Source organism: Phallusia mammillata, chromosome 4 (genome assembly GCF_965637545.1).
Source record: "Phallusia mammillata chromosome 4, kaPhaMamm4.hap1.1, whole genome shotgun sequence".
In the NCBI taxonomy this organism is placed as follows: Eukaryota; Metazoa; Chordata; class Ascidiacea; order Phlebobranchia; family Ascidiidae; genus Phallusia; species Phallusia mammillata.
The window spans coordinates 22,437,596-22,459,116 of NC_137255.1; the positions used below are offsets into that span (position 1 = coordinate 22,437,596).

Here is a 21,521-nt window from a genome sequence, read left to right on the forward strand (position 1 = left end):
TACATGCGTTTTCACAACGAAAACTTTAGCGACACGAAGGCAAAGAATATCTAGCAAAAGAAAAGAACATTTTAAAATCCAACGTTAATACAAATAACGTCTGTTTAGAAGCAATCAAGTGCTGTACATAGCAATTAGACTTGTTGTATGTGGCTGATGATGTTTATGTTTTTGTAAAACAAATCATATCCTAAAATATATTTTCGTTTTTATTTACTAAAAAGTCCTGAACCGAAACCTAATGGAGCGGTACCTATGTACTAACGGGCGGTGGCGGTCCCATGGTACACGAACCAAAATCTGGAAACCCTAGAGTGAGACTGGCGCATCGTTCCACAATTCCAGTTTCTGCATTCATTCCAGACACCCACTGTCGTCGTGCCAAATCGAAAGTTGCAACTTGGATGGTATCGTTCCCGTAAACTAAACAGCAAGCAATTAATGTATTTTTACGAAAGACTTAAAAACTGGGACACTACCGAAAATTGGACAGTTAATAAACACGTTTTCACCAAACAACAAAATTTTAGTGCGGAAAAAAAGGTTTTGGTAAGTGTAAGTCCTGGTTACATCGTTATGTTGGAAGGTTTGTGAGGCCGACAACATAAAGTTGATTCTATTTGTTGGAGCCAAACAAAAAAATAATTTAAAGACACGTGAAGCCCTCTATAGATGGCCTAAGCGCGGAACACTTTGTTCTCGTATGTGGCTTATCCTTAGCGATTGTTACAGCTGATATTTTTGTTGTATTGTTGCAATATCTTTGTGATGCACCCTTTTCTTATATTACTAAGCATATTTGCTTTTTTGCCTAATAGTTATTTTAGGCCTGACAAATGGCACTTTACAAGCTTTATAGTCGATGCGTTTTGCAAAAATGAACTTTCAAAAGACTGGTTGCACAAGGAGTAGGTTAAAGTTAGCGACCAAAGTGATGATTTAAACCAGGCATTACTGTGTTTGTTGAACAACCTTCTTTCTGTAACTTACCAATGTAGGCCCTGGTTTGATGAACCAAATACATTTTGACGTTGAAAATATCCGGACCTGGTAGGGCTAACGTTTCCCAAGTGTTTGACTCTATTGTGTAAACCTCTATCGGCGTTGGAGGTGGTACATTAAGTACAGGTTGTTGTCTCTTTCTATGTTTGTTTGTCGGCTCTGTGTTTCTTTTGCCACCGATGGCAAACAAATAACCTGTTTTGTTGCCAGCGGAACAAAACATATAAGAAATATTTCAACGAATTGCGACATTTCAACAAGTTTTAGGTTTTGTGATTTGCAAACAACTAGTAATATTAGTATACGGAAAAGTCGCAGGGTTGTGTAATATGCAAAAAATATCAACGAATATACGAACACATAATATGTAGGCTATAAATGAAAAATTTAAGTTAAAATAAAGATGTGTATTTGTTTCAAATGGTTTCACAAATTTGTTAAGAAACGGCAATAATTTTGCTTGAGCCTTCGTTTTTGAGAATTGCTATTAAGATTAAAACCTATGTAGGCTACCCTATATAAAACTAAAGATGGCATGTTTAATTTAAGCGTTGTTTCGATATTGTTCGATCAAATGCAATTCGATTTTAATAGTGAAAAGTATGAATTAGCCTACCGTCATATGGTACAAGGGCAAAACATGATCGGCCAAATTTCATCGAGGTATGTTTTGTGGTTCGTTGTCCGCTAAAATCTTTCTTGTAACTTTCCAGCTTGCAGTTAAACGTTCCACCAGCCACATATAAAGTATCTGCATGGTACAACATAAATTTAACAAACATAGAATTAAAGATGTTGCTATTGAAAAGTAGCTATTTGCACAAGATATTCCGTCACCGTTAAAAAATTACCAATTCTACCATGTGTGTTTACCAATAAACCCAAGGGTGTTTTATCGAAAACAACAACAACAACAACAACTTACCACCAACAAATGCAACAGCTGCTTCCGAACTTTGATGAGTTAACCGAACTTCATCTTGCCATTTTGCATTAGTTAGGGACAACACCACAAAATCACCAAATGCATATAATTTTTGAAAACCATAAATTAAAGGAGATCTTTGATTTTAAACGAAGGACTCTGCAGTCTGAAAAATAAACACAAAAATCAGATGGTCCTGCAAATATGCAAAAAATAAATTAAGTGCACTAAACACTTGCCGGAAAAAAGGTCTGTTAAAATTACCTTTATTTTCATCCACTTTGGAACAAAAATACTATTGTTGTCAGATGCCTTTGACTTCAATCCAGACATGTCACAACTGTACACATCACCCCGTTGACACAGCACATACATTGTACCTAAAGCTAACTCTGTAGAATATTCACACATTCATTTGAATGTTTTTGGTAAAATTTAATGTGTCAAAACATATGTCAAAACCCGGTTCTGTGTAAAAAAATAACATTTCAGAGGAAATTAGTTTCAACTAATAATGTACAAAAAGTCTAGGTTATGATGGAAAGAGCAATAATGACTAAGATGTAATGCAAGTTCTAGTTAAAATAGGGCCTAAAATGAACAAGAAAATGTCAAGTCCTGTGAATCATTTTTTATTTCATTTTGTTCAAAAATTTTGTCAATTTAGTTTGACCAATTGCAACCACTAGGTTGGAATAATACCACTCAAGTTCTTGGAAGCACAAGCGACGGAGATAGGATTAGAAGGCACTCTAGTGAACACTTAACCATGGTCACCTTGGCGAGAATATTGCAACAACAACACAAGATCAACTTCAAAATAAATGAACTAAACATACTGACCAGTTTCAGCATTTGGAACAAATTTTCGCATGTAAGGTATCACTGCCTTTGCTGCTGCAAAGTTTTGGCTTACAAGTTTCTGTAATAAAAAAAAAAACATTTCAGCCCAATAGTTGACGAAATGTGGCTTAACCATATTGCAATTATGTGTCTTAATTTTCAAAACAGTCCAAATATTTAGCAGTCCTTTTCCTGCTGGTTCCACTTGCTTTAGAATTTGGATTTCATAGTAATATGCAAGCTGTGTGCAATTGTACATATTAAACACATTCATGAAAAGTGTAATCACTTTTTGTCTAATAAATCATGCAGCTGTGTAAACTCTAAAGTTTTAGCATTAGTCTGGTGGTACTGTAGACCTTTAGTGTTGCTGTACTGCAAAAGATCGAACGTTTTTTATTTTACAAAAAAGTTAAGGTACATTATAATTACCATACCTTCATATTTATTAAAAGCACCCAAGTTGATTGGGAAAGTGATTTTGGTTCAATCATGTCATAAAACATTTCAAACTTCTCCATTCTTTTGTCCATGTCATGTTTGATCCACAAAAGTGCACACTTCATATATTGATCATCCGACACCTTTTCCTGATTACAGCAACATGTTTAGTCTAGAGCAGGGGTTCTTAACCAGGGGTGCATGCACCTCGAGAACTGTTTTAAGGGGGTGTGGGATGCTGAATAATTAAGGTTGGTTAGGTCTATTCTATTTAAATAAAAAAACCAGGGGGTGCAAAAATTGGTTGGTGATTTGAAAGGAGTGCAGTAAGGAAAAAGGTTAAGAACCACTGGTGTAGAGGATTTATATAATTATGCCAAAATTATAATATATCATTTCAAATGTATTGTTACTCATGACAGTTCTCCAGAAAAGGTCGTAGAATGAAAAACAAATAACAATAACCTTGATTAATTTCATAAAATCCTTCATGTAATGTTGGTCAATGTTGCGAAATTCGTTACTGTCAGCAACAAAAAGCACATGTGCACAGATTGTTCGCTCAGATTGTTGCATTAACTTTTCTTTTTTAAACTTTTTTCCAGTAATCCACATTGTAACACGGTTTTCAAATGATACCAATCCCACAAGGGAATTTTCAATCTCATTACTGAATGCTGCAATCCAATTACATTAGATTTAGCACTGGACTACAATGTTTAGGTGAAATAAATTACTAAAACATTGTTTTTAATTTCTTCAATAAAATAATATAGAAAATTGTGTTTTTTTTAGGCATAATAGTTATGTTACCTTCCATACGAAAGTAATCACCAACAGCTAACAAATCACTCAGCATATCTTGATTAACCCACATTTTTTGGGTGTAAACATAATCCAAAACCAATGCCAGAATTTCATCATCAATTTCACCAATGTGACATGTTGATTGATGTTTTTCTTTCATCTGCATAGTAAGCATAAACTTGCCCAAAGCAAAACAAAAACTTTTTTTACTACAGTCTCAAGTGCCTACACCAGTGGTCCACAAACTTTCTTTTGTTGCGACGCCCCTGGAAAAGTTTTCTGTACTTGCGAAGCACCAGCAAATAAAAGTTAATGAAAAAACTTATTATCAAAGTTGTGTTTATTAATACAACAACAAAAGCCATGAATCTGCGACGCCCTTGGAAAATTGAAACGCCGAACCAGGGCATCGCTGTGCACATTTTGAGAACTACTGGGCTACACTAAAGTAATACGTTCTGCTCCAGAAATTAGAAGGTTGTTGACAAACAGTGGTACATTCAAACAGTGATACAATTTTAAATATTAGAAGCAAAAAATAAAACTTAAAAATTGTACAAAGTAATGAACAACTGCGATAATAATGTTACATATGACAGTACCAACCTCTGTTGTAAAAAGTTTGTTGAAATACTCAAATTGTACAGCAACAATCGATTTATGAACATGAAACTGCCTTGTTCCTGTTGAGATTGTGACATCACAAAACTTTTGCGATCCAAAGCGATCACTATTAATCACAAAAGTCATCATTTAACATGTAGCCTACATTTTTACAAAGGATTTGTCAAAAAAATGAAAGTTGTACATCACAGTTCAGAAGATTGAAGATTACCTGTTAAGCTGGTGTCGAACAAAATTGTCCAATGCACTTTGATCAGTATCACCAACAACTACTAATCAAAGAGATAAAATTTGTACAATAATTGATTTTTTCAAACAACATAATTAAACATTTAAAAAGGGCACAACATACACCATACATAAAATAGTTTTTTTTATTTTTTGCTGTACAGTTTTCTATTTTTTGTTGTATGTATTACTATGTGTAACCTTTTTCAAAGCCTTCAGGGAGAATTATTTCTTGGTCTTCCGACACCCTTTCTTCATAAATATTCTCAATTACCTCTTTAATTCTTTGAAATTTATAGCGATCTTTGATTTCTAGAATTCCAAATTCTACAGCAACCTATTAATAAGTTTCATTAAAAACATCCAGTGATTTTAAACAATATAAAAGTCGCAATAAAATATTTCTATGGCAACCTATTAATAAGTTTCAGTAAAAAAAATTACAGTAATTTTAAACAGTATAAAAGTCCCAATAAAATATAAATTTTGTTTTATGACTTCATATTTTTGAAACAGATTATCCACAAAACAATAATATGTACATACTACCTTGGAAAATAAATCATTAAAAAAGCTCAATGTTGCCCCAAAGAGACATCTGTGAAGAATAACTTTTTCATGGTCATGAGTGATTGTAAGATCACAAAATTTTTGTGCATCATCTCTATCCCTGTATAACGAACAGTTTTGTTACTTTTTAAAATGATGAATACCAAGGCAATTATACACCTTCTTAACAGACTTATAAGACTGAACTCAGGAGAACCTTTTTTTGCATCCAGCAAAACTTGTGTTCAGGAATGGTGCAAAAATAAGCTTCAACATGATAAGAAAAAATGATAATAAGTTGTATAAGTTACCTTGTTAGTTTTCGTCTTTTTGCTGAAACCTCAGACATAGTTAATACTTTTCCTACACTACAGCTAGTAAATGCTTTCGCTTAAATTATTATCCTAACGTTTACAGCTAGTAAATAATCGCTTAAACTATTATCCAAACGTTTGATCCATCATATAGAATATCATTTTTACAACCATTCAGGTTGATGCATGGCTTTACCACAACCTATAAGAATAAAACCGCTGGTAGACTGTCCGTGTAAAGTCCCAGATTTCAACATTTTAAGTTGTTTATAATCAGGTGCAGGCAAATCAGACCAGATACAATTAACAGAAAATATTTACTGTACTTTACCCAGTTTGTTCCATCAAGTGCTATGTTTTCCTTATGTATTTACATCTGACTTTTTTTGATAAACTAACGAACGAAGATGACTAATAACTGTAAGTATTTGATGGAAAGTTGGAAAACAGAGAAAGTGCGTTTGATGCGGGGGAATCCCCGTATTTTGTGGACATTAAAATACTGGGGAAATCCCCCCTTGAAATTATCAAAATGTTTGATTTCTATGACTGTTTTTTTTACTTTGGAAATAAACTACGGTTGTAATACTTGCCTACGCTACAACTGCTTGTTTTACGACTTTAAATTTTCTTCTTAAAATGAAAAAGCAAATTATTGTCACGGTTTCTTTGGGTCTGTATACATTTAAATGTGTAAATACAAATGTTATTCATAGCAAGCACAAAACAGAGTTTTCAAACACAAAAATGGCATGGATTTTAGAGAATTGTTGGGTTTGTCTTTGGGGAGGCAAACAATCAAGTAAGCACTACATTGTACTGTTAACATGAGGAAATAGTGGGATGCGGATGGACAAATAGGAAAAGCATGAAGTTAAACTTTTTCTATGCTCTTTTAACATAATTGTCGCGTCAAGTAATGAAGCTCAGAAAACAAATACTTTATACTCTTCGGGTGTTCAATATTTAGCTTTAACAGGGCCTGCGCAAAAACAGCTTACTACTAATTGACGAAAAATGCTCAAAAACTTTAATCACGGAAACGTAATTCATGCATGAAGCAAGCAGAGATGTTTAAATCGAGTCACCGCAATCGTAAACCTTTGGATTGGACCTCTTTGACATGATGTTCAAGCACAACAGTAATCACTGGACAGGTCTTGCTTAAATCGTAAACAATAAAAGGCAAAACACTATTTACAACTCAAATTTCATCACATTAGAATGGTTATTTCAGACCTGAGGGCATGTAAATATAAAATCAGTTATACCCTTCAGGGGAGAGGGTCAAACATATGAAGGACACTTCTGAATTAGGCAGTGAAGACATATACAGTGTGTGGCACTCGGCTCAGTACCCATTTGAAATCAGTATGCAAATTCTCTTGTTTTATCAACAGTGGTTGCAATTCGTTTCACGGCAATTGGTCTATAAACTATTTATGTCACTGTTATAAAAATATTTTAGTGTAGTGGTTCCCATCTCGTTTCAGGCCATGCTACCCCCGTTAAATTTACAGTACGTCGTGGACCAATCCTTTTTTAAGTTTTTGAATAAAGTAAACACAAACAACAAGTAGTTGAGCTAAATATACAGTGCACTTTAAAACCGATTTTCAAGAAGTGACCAAAATTTAGCAACAGCTATAACAAGTTGACCTTCTTTCAGTCATGAGCGCCTTCACGTAAGTTCGAGAGAGGGGAACTCAGGCACTATGGTCAGTAGGTTTAGGTCAGGGGTCGCCAACCCGCGACTCTAGAGTCACATGCAGCTCGTTGATCCTTTTAATGTGGCTCGTTTTTTAAAAATACCTAAAGTTTGTAACATATGATTACGAAATCTGTGACGATTATGCTAACTACAAAACGTTTAATGTCGTAAAACAAACGTTTTTGCAGTAGCATTTTATTTTTCATTACGGCTTTTTGGCTCCCAGTGTTTCATTTACTATGTGAAACTTGACCCAATGTAACATATGTTAATGGCGAGTTTAAGGGTTTCATGTAAAAGCAAAATCGTTTTTTAAATGAAATAAAATATTCTCCTGAGACGGATGTGACACGCTGATTTTAATCTGCAGTCAATTGAAAAACATTGACGTACGGCTGTAAAACTTCGTCAAAACTGCTTGTTTTACAACCTAAACTTGTCTTCTTAAAATGATTAGTAAATAACTCTGAGGCTCTTTCATAGGTAAAGGTTGGCGACTCCTGGTTTAGGTAGTGGCTGTCCCATGGTACAAGATGCAAAATCAGGAAACCCAAGAGTGAGACTGGCGCATCGCTCCACAATTCCAGTTTCTGCATTCACCCCAGAAACCCACCGTCGTCGTGCCAAGTCAAAAGTTGCAACTTGGATGGTATCGTTCCCGTAAACTAAACAGCAGGCAATGAATGTGTTTGTAATGAAGATTTAAAAACTGGAACACCACCAATATTGGGCTATTTTTTAGTGTTGCCCCCTTTCCTTTATACCAGTAGTGGTTTTAACTTTTCTTCAGGCGTCCCATTGTAGCAACCCATACAACTGACGACCCCCTTACAAAAACTTCCAGCGCTTATTTTCATAATAACTTTATTGAAGTTTTTAGACGAAAATTAAGGTCTGAGCTTGCTAGTTTATTTGGTTTTCTTAACCACTGACAATTTTACTTTTTTTCATGTTCCTTTATCGATATCGCGCAGTCGCAATTTCGTTGAATCAGTTATGTTCAGCATAGTCGCGTAACTAAGCATGTATGGTTTATGTAATGGTTATAATATGACCTAAAACAAGTTTTAAACAAATTGTGAGTTTTTACATGCTGGTGTTATATATACCAGGAGCGAAATACTAAAACACAACCCTCAGATTGAGAACACAAAATATGTTTTTGAGTCTAAGATAGTTCATTTCACATTGTTGCTAATTAATATTCCTAGGGGTCGCGACCCACAGGTTAAAACCTAACGCATTCGTTTTTTGCCTAGTATGTATCTAGCCCTACCTTAATCCAATTTTATCCGCTTAAAGCGCAAAAAAAAACATATTGAAAAGGTTGTTTGCAAAGAGAACCGTTCATAAAGGTAAAGTTTTTACGTGATAATTTGTACCAAGTATGTTTCGCAGCTTTTTCGTTGTAACTTACCAATGTAAGCCCTGCTTTGATGAACCAAAGACAGTTTGACGTCGCAAACATCCGGACCTGTTAGGATTAACGTTTCCCAAGTGTTTGACACTATTGAGTAAACTTCTATCGGCGCTTTCGCATATAAGCAGCTGTGACCAACAGCAAACAAATACCCTGTTTTGTTAAAAACGGAACTAAAATAAGTATGAAACATTTTAGTTCATTAATTTGAATAGCTTTACAAAACATACATTAAAATAAAACATATTGGTTGAATTTTTCGACATTTGGGTTGAGTTGAGTTTATTCCCTTGGATTATTGTACAAAATAAAACCAAACAGATATCAAGCAACTATTCTCCCCCTATCGTTCTTAGCTGCGCACTTGCGTAGAACATTTGCGAAGTGAAATTTGACTGTTGAATATTTTATGCGACATAAAGGTAGCAGTAAATCACGTAGGGGCAAATACCGGACTGATCTGACTAAAAGATCAAACCGAAACTCATATACAACTAATACAATTTTAGCATTTTAGCATTGTTATGTTATGGGCCTGACCTAATGGGTTTTGTGAACATAGTAACGTACATATATTAAATAATAAGGATAAAACCTATGTGGATCTAACTAAAAGTTACAAAATACTGTAAAATGCTTTGTAGCGCACTAACCAACAGTAGGGACATACTGGGTCATGTCTCTGGTATTTAAAGACGTTTTAAATATATTATGGGTTCAGTGTCCACCCGGGTTAAAACTCGACAGGGAATAACGTTTAACAGATATGTAACATATGCAAACTATAAAAGTATTTTTTCTTAACCAAATAGGAGATCATATTTGGGGCAAAAAGCAATAAAAATCAAATACAAAAACAACGTTTATCCACAATTTAAATGAAAAGGGGATACATGATTAACTCAGTCTTGTAATTATTTGTTGACATGTATGTGAACGGTAGATCGCAAAGCGACGAATATTTAGGTAGTGGATTTCAATGAATAAACGCTAAAGGCATGACATTTTAGGGTGCAATAAAACTATTCATCCCAAAGAGTGTATAACACTACTCAATTTCACTTTTTTACCTTGGTGTGGTATAAGGGCAAAGCATGATCTGCCATAAATACAGGAGGCGAGGTTCTCAGTTTGCTGATTGCCATAACTTTTTTTGTAACTCTGCAATCCCCCATTCCCGAAATAGCTTCCCCCAGCAACATAAAAAGTATCTACAAGTTATAATCAAAAACATAAAACCAACTGTAGCACAAAAAAGATAATAAAGTTTGGCCTACATAATCATTTTCATCAAAAAAATTTAATCTTGTACATTTGTTTGTTTATTTACAAACAAAAACAGTTAAATTACATTTTTATGCTTGGAAACAACTTACCACCAACAAAAGCAACTGCCGAGTTTACACATTTAGTTTGCAAACGACCTTCATTTTGCCAGCTTTCATTGAAAGACAACACATCATAATCAACAAATGCAAACAATTTTTGAAACCCATAAACCAAAGTGGAGTTTTGGCCAAATTTCGAACTTTTGTTTTCATTCTAAAAAATAAATAACTTACAAATTAACAGTAAAAATTACCATAGTCATTCCTGGGAGCCCCGAGGAGTTACGAATTAGTTCGGTCTCCCACGCAGTTGGGTATGACAAGGCATATGTAGCGGTCAAAGGCTTTCAAAAAAATACTTTTGGCACTGAAAAATTGTAACTTTATACGCGTGACCTTTCGTTAAAAATCGCATGTTGTTTGCGACACATCGCGCAGTGTTACTTTACGGTTCAATGTGTTTTGATTTTATGATTCGGTAACTATTGGAAGTCTATAATCCGTGTCGTTGTTCCCACACTAGTTCATATGTTTGCAGATTCATGTTGTGTTAAACCAGCGGTTCCCAAACTTGGGTCCGTGAGCATATTTCCAAAATGTTTCCGAATTCGAACAACAGGGTTTTTTAGCTAATCACAACAGCGGAAACCTGCGGGTTGTCGTTACGTCACGTCTAGGTTGCTAAGTGGTGACTTTAACTTCACTGTTGTCGACGGTTCAAAGTTTTTTGGTCAGTTTTGATTTAAAAATACGTTTTGCGGGCCAGAACAAGATAAAGACTGATGCAGTTGGGGTGTTTGAAGTTTGAACTGAAGGTAATGCTCATTAGGTTATGAATAGCGGTCAATTATAATTTTATTTAAATATAAAATGACTTCTGTGCAATATATGCTTTATGAATGGTAAATTATACAGTTTTTTGTAAGTCTGAAATAGCTTTTGTGCAAAATATTAGGAAAACACACATCCCTTTCAATCAATCAATGTCTTTTTTAGAATGCATATGATGAGCAGGGCACAGCAAACAAGTGTGTATTTTGCCACATTCTCTCTATAGTGCAAGCCCTATGATCAACGCAATTTATCACATTATGCATGTCATACCTTGGGATCAACAAACTGTTCCTAACTTACATAGATGAATGGTTTTCTAAGTTGTACACAGTGCAGTTCTAACTTAAATGTACACTATGGACACCATTTGCATAGTTGTTCCAAACAACTCCCAGTTTGTTCAGACTTGAATGTTGTTCTGTACCACCAATGTATGTTGTTTACATTATGAATGCTGGTAATTGTTTTGTCGGAAGTTTATAATAAAACAGAACTTATCTTGAATGACAAAATGTAGTAGTATGCTTTGAAACAACTGGACGATTGAAAAAGGCTGCTACAGTATAAAGTAAATTATGAGAAGAATTACTTAAGCGTTTTTCTTATGAGATTGAAATAATAAATATTTTTATCCAAAAATGTTGTACAGAATAACTACCACCTAAAAACAGTCTCAATTTAGAGCATATAGAAAAACCAGAAAACAATATACATTTGTATTTTATAAATGAAAAATACAAATATACTGGCAGCTGTTGGTGCAATAAAGATCTGTAATGTAGTGGTAAAGCCTGGGATATAATATATATTTAACTTTCTCATTTTACAAACAAATTTATATTAGATGACTTTTATATCCATTACTTGTGGTAATAAATATGGATCATAATGTTTAACTACTAACTGCCATTTTGTAAATGTTTTTTTTATAGTGTGTATATATATTTTTGATTCGACCTGATAATAACCAACAATACTCTAAATCAGGGGTGGGCAACCTGCGGCCCCCGGGCCGCATGCGGCCCTTAATTAAAGCTTGTGTGGCCCGCAGAGACGCTTGGATTTCAAAAGCACTGGCAAACGGGTCCAATTATTACCTATTTTTGAGTTGATTAATGCGCCTGATGCTAGTTTTCTGCGATCTGGCAAAATGTGGCTAGAATCAAATACGAATTATACTTGTAGTTAAGCATATTTGGTAAGAGACAAAGCAAAATCACTTTGTGTGATGCACAGGTGCGGCCCGCGATCCAATTTTGACATTTATAATTGGCCCTACAGTAAAAAAGGTTGCCCACCCCTGCTCTAAATTAAGTCAAATGTTTACCTATTTTTACAGTCACCAATTTCTGTTCATTATGCAGGGTCTAATCACAATTTTTGAAAAACACATCTAATGATTTCAGTCGATCTTTTATTATAATATTTCTACAGTTGCAAGGTCCTTCATAGCTTTACTGGTGCAAATAGATTCTAAAATTCACCATGGTAGTCAACACTACTGTTTAATTCAACATAAAAACAGAACAACAATAATATAAACTTTACCATTTAGGAAACTATATAGGTACTGCACAACATTTCTAAGAAAAAGTAATTAATTTATGAAGTATACTGAATAAGTTTATACCATGTCATGATATTTTTATTTAATGTATTGTGTCTAAATTTAAATTAATTAAGTACCAAATGTCCACAACTAGTGGGAAATGTTACGACTTTGAGATCTACATGTACATGCTGCACAGTTTAATTAAAAACAGCAAATATATTTCAAACCAAAGCGCATGGAAAATGTGAAGGGGCACTGAGGAAATTACACTTTGTGCTATTGATATCAAGCAAAAAGAAATGTGAGTGTCAATAGCTGGTCACTTTAAACAATTGCGGTCAATGTTTTGTGGTGTCTTGACCACTCTGTTCTTGTCCTTTCGAGGTTTTCTTTTCAGGTAAGACTTGATTCTGTTTCAACCATACATGCGTAGCAGATTGAGCACAAGAGATGGAAACTTTCCACTGCTTGTTGTCTCCAATCAAAATTACAGAAAAGCCTGGTCATAAACTTATCTATGCTGTATTTGGCGTGTTGGCTTGGTTTTAAATTTATTTGAACATTTCTGTAGATACAGGACAAAAGTGTCAAAAATCTCAAGTTAGAAAACCATAGTAATTAATAATCCATTTTTAGTTGCTCAAGTTTTCTCACTTTGCTGCAGAGAATCCTTTTCATGAATGATAGACACTGACATTGCTATCAAAATCGTTTTAAAGCGTTATGTTTAAAAAATAAAACAATAATTGCGATTGCATTTAACTATTACAATTTACAACCATTACTAAACTGTGTTAAACATACTTCAAATACGATGAAAGGCAGGTCCTCTGATTGGTTAACAAAATCTGATACGCAGGGTGTGTTGTGATTGGTTGAAAGATGCCGTGACCCGCGAACTTTCTCTATTGTGATTGGCTTAAAAACCCCGTTGTTCGAATTCGGAAACATTTTGGAAATATGCGGTCCGTGAGGCGATTTTTGGGGGACCACGAAGCGGTTGAAGTAATTCTATAATCTTTTTGGGGTCAGTTTGTGCCACTAAATAAGTTTTAAACAATAGCCTTTATTGAACGACAACTATCAAAAATGCAATTGTTCGCGCACAATCGTAATGTTTTCGTCCTGTTTGTGATGTTACATGCTGTCTTTGGATGATTGTTATGCGCAATTTTGCATAACTAGCTAAAATCCCGCAATCAACTTTCGTTTTTATGAAATACACATTAAAGCTTAAGGACCGCGAGCCCTCGAAATAATGGCAAGAGGACCGTTTTGAAAAAAATGTGATAAAGTTTGGGAACCACTGTGTTAAACAGTCTGACCATAAGATGGACTGTTGCAGAAACTGGTGATTTTGAAATATTTATGCAATCCATGCCAGCAGATATTGTGTGATTCACAGTTTTCAAGCTTTTAACTTAAAACAAATTAATACTTCATGGTAATGTTTTCGAAATGATCACAAAAAGCCAATGTTTTTCGTTGATCTTTCTTTTCATTCCTCTTCCATTAACTCGAGATAAATGAAACTAGATGTGTGTTGCGTAACCAGAATATAGCAAGAACTAAATTGTCCTTATGCGGAACCGGCCGGCTCCATGCAGCAAGCTTTAGTAATCGTGATAAGTAACTTACTCGCTACTGCAGACGGCCAATGAGAACTACGAGAAGAATAAGAAACAACACGCTTCCAAGCAATGAAAAATATAGCTCAGGAAGCTCAGCTGACACAAGAGAACATTTAAAAACAAGATTTAGTGTAGGGCGTTGTGGTTCATTGCGGGAACCACGCGCGCCGCACATATAGGCTTAAAGTCTATGACAGGAACATGTCCGCTGGCGTTTTATCAACTGAGCTACACAAGCTCAGTATCGAGCCCGCCACAAGCGAATCACAAGCACTGTTGCTGCCACATATGCTGCACACGTCAGCTTCGTGGCAGGGGATCGCCAAGTACAGGGCAAACAACGGTGCTTGTGATTTAACTTTCGCGACCTCACCACTGAATTTGTGCGTTGTGTAGCTCAATTGAGAGCTCCAGGGCGGAACAGATTAAATCCAACAACGAGCTATTTTTTGTTAACCTATGCCTTGCCATCCGGAAATGCTTGGGAGACCAACTTGATTTGGCGTGGCGTCTTTAATAGGCCTCCAGTACCATGATTTTGAAAATACAAATTAACCTATGTAAAAGTTCTCCAAATGCTGTTTGTTTTATTTTCAATGAAGTGGATAAAATACATACCAATGTTAAAAATACTGCTACACGCATTCAGTATTATTTCTCTGATGAAGACGACCTGTATAGGACGCCAAAACGTTGGTATAGGACTAAACACACAATTGCCAGAAGAGATAAATCTGAGGAAAATGTTAGGTTAAACTTACTTTTAATTTTGACCACTTTGGAACAAAAACAGATTTGTTGGTAGATGTTTTGGGTTTCAATGCAGACATGTCGCAACTATAGACATCACCCGATTGACACATCACATACATTGTGCCCAAAGCTAACTCTGTGGAATATTCACACACTCATTGGAATGTTTTTTCATAGATTTATTTATAGATTTTTTAAGATATAAATTCTAGGTTTTTTATTTAAACTTGACAGAGCAATTGCCTTGTTATGTACATATTTAAAGGGCTGACTTTGCACATATTTGCATTGTACATACACTCTGCCCATTTTACCTGTTTACGTACTTCACATCTTGTTTTTCAAAACTATATATTGCCCATTGAGGTTATACAAACAAACACAAAAACAAACACCTCACAATGGTATATTCTACAAACTGCTAAAATTTCATCCAATGCTGGTATTGTTTAACATATTTCAGCCATTTCAGAGGGCTAGTAGAGTAAATGATGGGGCTATAGGGCAAAACAGAACATTTGACACCTTTTAACATAATGGAAATTCGACAAACTTTCCCAGTTCACCAAAAGCACACAATTTTACCCATTTTAGTAGCTCACTGTTTAACCACAACAAAACATAATAACTATAACTCATGCTACAAACTTTCACCCATTTTAGGGGGCAATGGGGTAACTTCTTCAAGGAAAGAGGCCGATAAACAATATTATCAGCATGACAAATATATATACATATAAAACAATATAAAAGAAAAACAACAACAACCAAACACAAGCTTGACTTTTAAGCAACTGAAATTTTGTTTGCTACAAAAAGAAAACAACAACAACTACAAAAAACTAACCAGTTTCTGCACTTGGGACAAACTGTTGCGTGTAATTTATCACTGCATTTGCTGCATCCAAGTTATGGCGCATAAGTTCCTGTAATATAAAATAAAATATTTTAGGGTAGTGACTTTCAGCAATCTACTTTTCCATATACTCATAAATCCTTTTGTTAAAATACTAATAATTATTTTATTATATGTTAAGCAATACTAATTTTTCTAATCAGGTCATAGAACTGTTTTTTTGTTACGTCCAGTCACATGATACCTTAAGATAGTAGATTTGAGTTTGCCAAGTAAAAAAGCACAGGGACACAATTAGTCTGAACAATCACCAAGTCAGAATTAGTTGAGCAACACTCAACCTATCACAACTGCTAAAGGCCCCAATAAAGTAGATCATGACTGAATGTACTGCAGCTACACTGTTTATTAGAATTTTTGGTGATTTTTTTTTGAAATTTTTTTTTTGAAAAAAATACAAATTTGTTTTGTCCATTTTAATTTACAATTGTAGCAAAGAAATAGAATTAGGAAAAAAATCTCCTAATCCTCTGAGAATTTGATCTCTAGCTTTAATCTCGATAATGTTGTTAACATTGTCCTTTAACCTCAAAATGCAAAATAGGTAAAGCTTCTAGAAAACCCAGAATGTATTACAGACACTGAAGTCATATTGAGGCAAAAGCATAAAAGATAATCTTAACTGAGCACAAATCATATGCAGTAGCCTAATGCAATAAAATGACCTGTGTAGCCTTTTGACATGCAGTATTTAGCAGGGTTTTCGGTAGCACACAGTTAAATCTTTATGTATAACAACACCTTTTTGCATAAACTATACAAAACCTAGGTATCATTTACCGAATTTATTTCATGTTAACATTAAAAAGACACGCTGTGACAAAAGACACATTTTTCTTAACTGTTGTTTGCTAATCACAATGTGTTTATGATGAGCTGCCTTTTTTGCTGTGCAGTAAACCTTGGTTTCAATAACAACCCATTAATGACCCTTCACCTCAGTTTTGGTAATATGCATTTTGAGTGGAAAGTATGGAAGTGGGTAAAAATATGATGACAGAGTAGCAAGACCAGCAATCCATGTAACATCTGTCATCCTTTACAGTGTAATACAACTAGCTTTGCCCAGTGGTGTCTGTGGTCATGTATGAGGCAGTAATTATTACCAATCATAAACCAATCAATCAGGCCATTGTTGCTGTGAGAATTCAGTCACAATGTTTTGGTCTTGCCTACCTCTAAACCAGATGATCTTCTGTATGAGTTTTATCAAACATAATTAAAACTTTCATGCCAAAATCTCATGGACAAGCGCCAGTAAGAAAAAAAATAACCTGAAGTCAAAAAGCAATGCACAATTACAAGTCGCAAAAACAATGTTTTATAGAAATAAACTATACTATGTACATAAACATGCCTTTGTTTGCATTAAAAGCACCCAAGTTGATTGAGAAATTGATGTTGTATCTATCATCTCATAAAACATTCCAAACTTTCTAAATCTTTTGGTCATGTCATGTTTCATCCACAAAACTGCACATTGCATGAGTTGATCACCAGACACTTTTTCCTAATTCAAATGACAAAATTAATATATGGCCAGGGGTGGTTGATCTGAATTTCACAGTTTCATCATGTGGCAGGTCATTTTTAACAAGTGCACTAAACTAGTGTCAAAAAGGGCATTGAGCAAAGTCAAGTTTTTTAATGAAAAAAATGGAAACAAACCTTGATTAATTTAACAAAATCCTCAATGTATAGTTGGTCAATGTTGCAAAATTGCTTACTGCTAATGACAAACAATATGTGTGTGCAAATTTCTTGCTCCACATGCTGTATCAAAATTTCACTTTTAAACCTTTTTCCAGTAATCCACATTTCAACACAGTTTTCATCTGATACCAATCCCACAATGCAGTTTACAAGTTCATCATTAAATGCTACAATACAATTAATAAAGATTTAGGACTTGAAGGGTAGGTATTATACAGGTGGACAAATGTAGTATTCCAAAATAGGTTTAGTTCATCAGTCGCATTTTTGTTGTAATAAAGCATTATTGTTTTATTTAAAAACATATGCTACATTACCTTCCATACAAAAGTAATCAGTGGCAGCAAACAAGTCAGAAAACATATCTTCATTAACCCAGATCTTCTTCGTGTAAATAAAATCCAACACCAATGCTAGAATTTCATCATCAACGTCACTGATGTGACAAGTTGATTGGTATTTTTCTTTCATCTGTTAAGTGGACAAATGTTTTTAAAGGAAACAACACCTTTAAATTCAAACTTATCACCAGTTTGTAATAGTAAATAACAGTAAAATACTATCACCAACCTCTGTTGTAAAAATTTTCACAAAATAATCAAATTGCACAGCAAGAACTGATTTATGGACAGGGAAATTCCGTGTTCCTGTTGAAATGGTAACATCACAAAACTTTCGCAATCCCAACCTGTCACTAATAAAAACAAAACTGCCTTTAGTTCTCGAAATTTAACAAAAATGTACCTGCATCTTTTGCAAAAAAAAGGTTTTCTATGTCAAAAAGGCTGAAAAACTTAAATAAAACAACAAACTGGAGTTATAAGATTACCTGTTTAGTTGGTGTCGGACAAAATCATCCAATGCATTTTTATCCGTGTCACCAACAACTATCAATAAAAAGTTATAAAATTTACACCGTAATTTAAAAATAATGTTGTTTGGTAGATGTTTTAAATAAACGCACTAAATATACAAATTATAATTACAAAATAACGGAATAATAGGTAACCAGCAGACAGGACACACTGTTTCGACCTATATTGTCTCATCAGTGCAGCTAGTGACAAGACATTGGTCACATGAGCTAGTGCAGTCGGCAGTTTACCGACCATGGAATGGTTTCATCCTTTTGTATGCATTAAATATAATTATAACTATTTTTTATGTGGAACCTTCTTCATATTTTTCAGGGACACATATTTCATCATCTTTAACAACCGATCCGTTGTAAAACTTTTCAACAAATTCTTTAATGTTTTGAAATTTATTGCTGTCTTCTATTTCAAGAAGTCCAGGTTCTTCAATCTTCAGCTAAAAAAACATCTATTCATAAAAGTTTCTGCCAAAAGGTTTCCATTTAAACAAATAAAACCATATGAAGTTCACAGTCTTATTCTAATATTCACATTGTAATTAAATCTTTGTGATAAAGACTAATCATGTTACCCCAGAAAACAAATCATCGAAAAAGCTGATTGTTGTCCCAAAGAGACATCTATGGAGAATGATTTTTTCATAACTATTAGTAATAGTTAGATCACAAAATTCCTGTGATTCATTTCTGTCTCTGTAAAATAGTCAGTTGTGTAAGAGAAAGGGTTAGATCTTGCTTAGAGAAATTACTAAAATAGTTGTAATATAAAATAAAAATGAAATAAAATTGTGGCAAACAGGCACCTTTGTAGTAGATCTGTAATGGTAAACTCAGAAGAATCACTTTTTGCTTCCAGCAAAACCTGTGTTCTAGAACAAAGCAATATGCTTGAGCATAAAAATTCCTTCTACAAATATTTCAAAGGTTACCTTGTTACTTTTCGCCGTTTTGCTGACACCTCAGACATACTTACACAATTCTGCATCAAGTAAGGTCAAATCAGGTAAAAAAAAAATTGCTGAAGTTGGGGTAAAAAAAAAAAACCGTCACAGCTAAACGAAAATTTTTTTTTAAAATGCTTTCTTTTCCATAGGATGTATTTATTCTCTGCCTAAAAAATAAGCCATAAAATATTCTCAAATCTTGTTTCTAGGCAATGTTCTGCAGGTTGAAATAACAGTAGTTAAATTTGTATCTTAAAAAGTCTTCAACAACCTTTAGAAACTTTTCTGCAGATTTTTTATTACAAGTTGGGTGTCAATGACCTTTGTTCTGTGTTGTGTCACTTCTATGACCTATTAAACAAAAAAGACTCCATTTGGCTAGCTTCTAATTTTTTCAGATATCTTGTTGTTTGTTTTTTACCCCAAACGGTTCTATAGGAATGGGGTAATAAAAAAGTATTTTTTACACCCCAAAATTTTTTTGCCGAAACATTTTTATTTGTCACCTGCAAAAAGTAAAAAAGAAAGCCTATAAAACATATACTTAAACCAAAGTTGTTTAAAATTGCTTTGGGGGCCCAGTTTTGGAGGATTTTTTACCAAAAATTATACCTGCATGGCCAAAAGTACAAATGTGGGTCCAGGCCTAAAGAAAAATGCCACAAAGTAAGAAAAAGACATTATCAAATCATTATGTGGTAATTCATTCAGTTTGGGGTAGAAAATTAAACTTTATTTCAATAAGGTTTTAGGTTACATGACCGGTCAGCAAGTGGGTGAGCTCTATTTAAACCTAGTTGCATACCAACAAAAGACAGGTAAATGAAAAAAAAGACCAAATCAAAGGCAATAAATGCAGTGCAATAAAGGAACAAAGCCATGGAAAGTCTTAGCACCAATTTAAAAGTGTTTTATTAATTTACAAACAGTTTACTAACTGCTGTAAGTTTGGTTTGCAAAATTTCGAAAACAAAGAATTTTATGTGGCTCGTGTTTTTTTGGCTTATTTGTTGTAACAGAGTTATTAATAAAATTTCTGTCTTATCTTGGAATTTAAGATGGTTTATTAAGTTCATATAATTGAATTAAAGTTCCAACTGCCACTTAATTTTTTTAGATGGTCATAATGTCCACTTGTTTTATTTTACCCCAACATTGTTTTTATTTGTACCTTTTTTGGGTTAAAAAAGAACAACAGTTTTTGTCAAATATTTTTTTTGTGTTTTAGTAAAATCAGAAACTTGTCACATAACTATAAAAGTAGTCCTATCAGCTTTGTTGGGAAGAAAAACTGACCTTTTGTGGCCCAAAATAAAAGTTTGGCAACAAAATTTCAAAAAAATGTTTTTTTTTACCCCACTTGACTATAAATTATTTATGATTGAACCTACACAGTGAAACACATGAAATAACTCTTAATGATATCAAACTTGTTGATAATATCAAACTTTTTGGCAATGGTTTTATCATGCCAACCTCTGTAATCTTCTCTAGTTTTAGGCAAATCCTTACAAGTTACAATGATGGTGACAAACTGGCTTAGTGTTGCAGGATTTTATTTTTCTATCGCCCGGGCAAATTTTGGTAATTCTTACTTGTAAGTTGCCTAATATTAAAAATCAAAAACAATAGGATGTGGACCAAGAAGTAGAATGAAGTAAGTTAGATTTGGTAGATGTTGTAACTAGTTTTTTTTACACAAAATGTACGGTGGTTTAGTATATTGCTGATAACAAACAATAATGGTTTCTTTACTTGCAAAGAAATAATTACTGTTGGATACACTGTTCTTGGTTGCATCGCAGTGAGAAATAAATAAGTGATAACAACCCTCTTATGTTTTAGTTTAATTTAAGATTGACTGAAATTGATCATGTATATTTGTAATCCAGAGAAATTCGGTCAAACCTTAAATCACCATTAGTGAACCGTTGGATTCAATCAAACTCAGATGAATAACCAATGGTTTAGATGTTAGTCACAAAATTGTCACTGAAGTTATGTAATAAAGAATTTAAAAGCGGCAATTTTCAAAATACCCTATGTATCACTGAACATGTAATCAATAGGTATTGAACATTTTTATTGCCAACTTTTTCAAAACTGATACAA

At 34.0% G+C, this 21,521-nt stretch overlaps 1 protein-coding gene and 1 pseudogene across 2 annotated transcripts; both read right to left on the reverse strand.

Annotated features, from left to right (window-relative positions):
* Positions 1-212: 212 nt before the first annotated feature.
* LOC145224315 (kelch-like protein 25) lies at positions 213-5,938 on the reverse strand (annotated as a pseudogene). The gene is made up of 14 exons (XR_013859607.1): positions 5,731-5,938; positions 5,420-5,540; positions 5,072-5,207; positions 4,854-4,914; positions 4,625-4,748; positions 4,025-4,178; positions 3,677-3,888; positions 3,208-3,360; positions 2,771-2,849; positions 2,192-2,319; positions 1,928-2,093; positions 1,619-1,753; positions 991-1,197; positions 213-423 (listed from the first exon to the last, which is right to left on the reverse strand). The product of XR_013859607.1 is annotated as a kelch-like protein 25 (transcript).
* Positions 5,939-6,411: 473 nt separating this feature from the next.
* LOC145225185 (kelch-like protein 7) lies at positions 6,412-19,839 on the reverse strand. Its single transcript, XM_080091864.1, has 15 exons — positions 19,395-19,839; positions 19,269-19,334; positions 19,038-19,158; positions 18,764-18,902; positions 18,421-18,478; positions 18,162-18,285; positions 17,909-18,062; positions 17,547-17,758; positions 17,236-17,388; positions 15,810-15,888; positions 14,971-15,098; positions 10,241-10,406; positions 9,935-10,075; positions 8,862-9,017; positions 6,412-8,109 (listed from the first exon to the last, which is right to left on the reverse strand). Exons 1-15 carry the CDS (start codon positions 19,448-19,450, stop codon positions 7,922-7,924), a joined length of 1,941 nt encoding a protein of 646 aa, XP_079947990.1. The 5' UTR covers positions 19,451-19,839; the 3' UTR covers positions 6,412-7,921.
* Positions 19,840-21,521: the final 1,682 nt, after the last annotated feature.